Source organism: Grammomys surdaster, unplaced genomic scaffold (assembly GCF_004785775.1).
Source record: "Grammomys surdaster isolate TR1022 unplaced genomic scaffold, NIH_TR_1.0 133, whole genome shotgun sequence".
Classification (NCBI taxonomy): Eukaryota; Metazoa; Chordata; class Mammalia; order Rodentia; family Muridae; genus Grammomys; species Grammomys surdaster.
This window is the reverse complement of record NW_021604591.1, coordinates 493743-496813: the sequence shown is the minus strand read 5'-3', so window position 1 is coordinate 496813 and position 3071 is coordinate 493743. Positions and strand designations below refer to the sequence as shown.

Sequence of the window (3071 nt, the reverse complement as noted above, 5' to 3'; positions counted from 1 at the left end):
GAAGGAAGGAAGGAAGGAAGGAAGGAAGGAAGGAAGGAAGGAAGGAAAATCTAGAGAGATGGTTCAGCAGTTAAGAGCACTGGTTGCTCTTCCAGAGGTCCTGAGTTCAATTCCCAGCAACCACATGGTGGCTCACAACCATCTGTAATGGGATCTGATGCCCTCTTCTGGTATGTCTGAAGATAGCTGCAGTGTACTCATATATGTAAAATAAATAAATCTAAAAAATAGAAAAGGAAGGATGTTTCTTCTTCTAAGTATGGTGAAGGAGGTTTATTGTAGATAAAAGGAAGAGCATAGCGAGATGCTAGTCTGCATATTTTATCACATGTAAATGTTTGATCCTCTGAAGTTTATTCTTGTATATGTTATTAATATTCCAACCATCTTCTGTGTTCTTCCAAATCATTGGCTGGTGTCCAATATTTGATATAAGAAACTTTTACTAAGTCAGATGAGGTGGGAGGTGCTTTTAATCAGATGTATTCAGATGGCAGAGGCAGGCAGATCTGTGAGTTCCAGGCCAGCCAAGGTTACAGAGACCCTGTCTCAAAAAGTAAAACATGCTTCCTTGTGGTTTGTATTTCTGTGTGCTCAATTGCCGTCAGTGGTTCCCTAGGAGCTGGAGTTATAAGTGATTGAGAGTCAACCAAAGAGGCTGCTGGGAAATGGGTCCTTTGCCAAACCAGCAAACACTGCTCACCACAGAACCAGCTCTCCAGCCCCTAGTTAATGTTTTGTTTTTTTTAAAAAAAAAACTTTTCCTCCTAATAGACTTTTACTCCTGATAGACTTCCATTTTTGTTTTTTGTTTTGTTTGTTTTTTGTTTGCCTTCTACAGAATGGGCTTTAACCTTCAGTCCACCTCAAGATCCCAAGAGCTGGATACACTGGCATATGCAATGCCCAGCTAAACTCTCCATTTTTATCTGGCAAAGGGTAGTCATTTCATTTCCTATCCAGCTGTGAGTCTAGCCTTCAGCACCTGTAAAACCTAAATTGTTCTTGACTTTATTGTTATAGAGTGTATCTGCATGCACGCACATGCATGATGGTAGAGGAGCTGTGTGTCACAGCGTGTACAGGGAACTCAGAGGATAACTAGCCACAACTAGAGTTATTATGTACTACACAGTAAATAGGACATCCTGAGCTCCAGTCTTCCCTATCTAAAAAAAGAAAAGAAAAAAAAAAACCGAAAAAACAAAGGATTAGTCAGGTGGACCCATACTAATTGGCCCCCACCTTTCCCTCTGTAGGTAACACTTCCCCAGATCAAAAGGAGCCAACACCCTTTATCATTGAGTGGATCCCAGATATCCTCCCGCAGTCCAAGATTGGTGAGCTTCGAATCAAGTTTGAGTATGGTCATCATCGGAATGGACATGTGGCTGACTACCAGGACCCAAGGCCATCCATGGACCAACCTTTGGAGCTGGCCCCTCTGACTACTATCACTTTTCCTTGAGGCAAATCAAGAGTATTTTGCAATGTTTGCACATCCCAACCCCGAGGACTGTAAATTCTAGTAGCACTTATTTGATCCCTGCTAACTAACGAACGGCACTTGGCTAAGATGCAGTTACTCAGCCCATCCATGGTGTTCTGTAGAAGAAACTCTTGTAAATAGCCTTGTGTGTACAGTGTTCATTACAGATTGGACACTTATTTCTGACCAGAGTTTTAGAACAAGAAGAAACAACAAAAGTCCAGCTCATTGGCTTTTCGTGGATTCACCTGCAGCTTGGTTTTCTGTAATTCTCTAAAAGTCGCAGCACTGGATCTTAGCCAACAGTGTTGGACAGCTAATGATGCCCTGGGTGGAGCAGAATCCTCTCTCTCTACCTGAGAGCTCAAATCATACTCTTTATCCTGATAACAAATAAAGTACAGTGTCACTAGTTTTTCCAAATGGTGCCATCGATGTCATGATTTTAGAGTTCGAACCTTTGGGAGAATTCATTTTGTAGTCATCGGGAAAAGTGGGCAGCACCAGGGGATCAGCAACACTTCTCCCCACCCCACCCCACACAACACTGGTCCTCTGTTACCCTTGGCTGTCATGGAACTCAGAGATTGACCTGCCTCTGCCTTCCAAGTTCCAGGATTACAGGCATTATTATTATCATTATTATTATTATTGTTATTATTATTATTATTATTCAAAATTGAGAGCAATAGAGGTAGCCAGTCTCTGTCAGTTTGAGGCCAGCCTGGTCTACAGAGTGAGTTCCAGAACAGCAAGAACTACAAAGTGAGAACCTTTTTTTTTTTTTTAGACAAGTATAGCCCTGGCTGTTCTGGAACTCACTCTGTAGACCAGGCTGGCCTCAAACTCAGAAATCCACCTGCCTCTGCCTCCCAAGTGTTGGGATTAAAGGCCTTCACTACCACTGCCCAGCGAGAACCTGTTTTGTTTTGTTTAAAAAAAACATCTGGCTGGGCGGTGGTGGCGCACACCTTTAATCCCAGCACTTGGGAGGCAGAGGCAGGCGGATTTCTGAGTTCAAGAGTTCGAGGCTAGCCTGGTCTACAGAGTGACTTCCAGGACAGCCAGGGCTACACAGAGAAACCCTGTCTCGAAAAAAAAAAAAAAATCTGGTAAAATTCAAAACCTACTTCTGAGTTCACTCATCACAGAACAGATGGAGGAAGTAAAGATTTGCCTTCTAGGAGAGGGAGAAACATTTTCTACACACCCGCCCTGACTTCTGTTTACACTTAACTCCAGTCAGGTTTCTCATTTAGTCTTCATTTTCCCCCTGGGTTATACACATTACACTTCCTGCCGATTTACTGGGGCTACAGATTGGTTTCTACACAGTAATAAAACTGTTTAGTTTACTTCTATGTATATATATTCTTTCAACTTGAAATATCATATTGGGGCTGGAGACGTGACTCAGCAGTTAGCACTAACAAAGGTCCTGAGTTCAATTCCCAGCAACCACATGGTGGCTCACAACCATCTGTAATGGGATCTGATGCCTCCTTCTGGTGTGTCTGAAGACAGCAATAGTATACTCATATACATATGATAAATATTTTTTTAAAAAGAAATATATTGGTTT

The 3071-nt window shown here is 42.2% G+C and overlaps 1 protein-coding gene across 5 annotated transcripts in view; it reads left to right on the top strand.

The window, feature by feature from the left end:
- Positions 1-1912, top strand: part of CUNH2orf42 (chromosome unknown C2orf42 homolog) — a 31102-nt gene extending 29190 nt beyond the window's left edge. For all 5 annotated transcript variants that reach the window (XM_028762395.1, XM_028762398.1, XM_028762399.1 and 2 more), the window contains one exon: positions 1260-1912. In XM_028762395.1, coding sequence (XP_028618228.1) covers positions 1260-1468 — 209 coding nt within the window. In that variant the 3' untranslated portion in view covers positions 1469-1912. The remainder of the gene's footprint in view (positions 1-1259) is intronic.
- The last annotated feature ends 1159 nt before the right edge of the window (positions 1913-3071 follow it).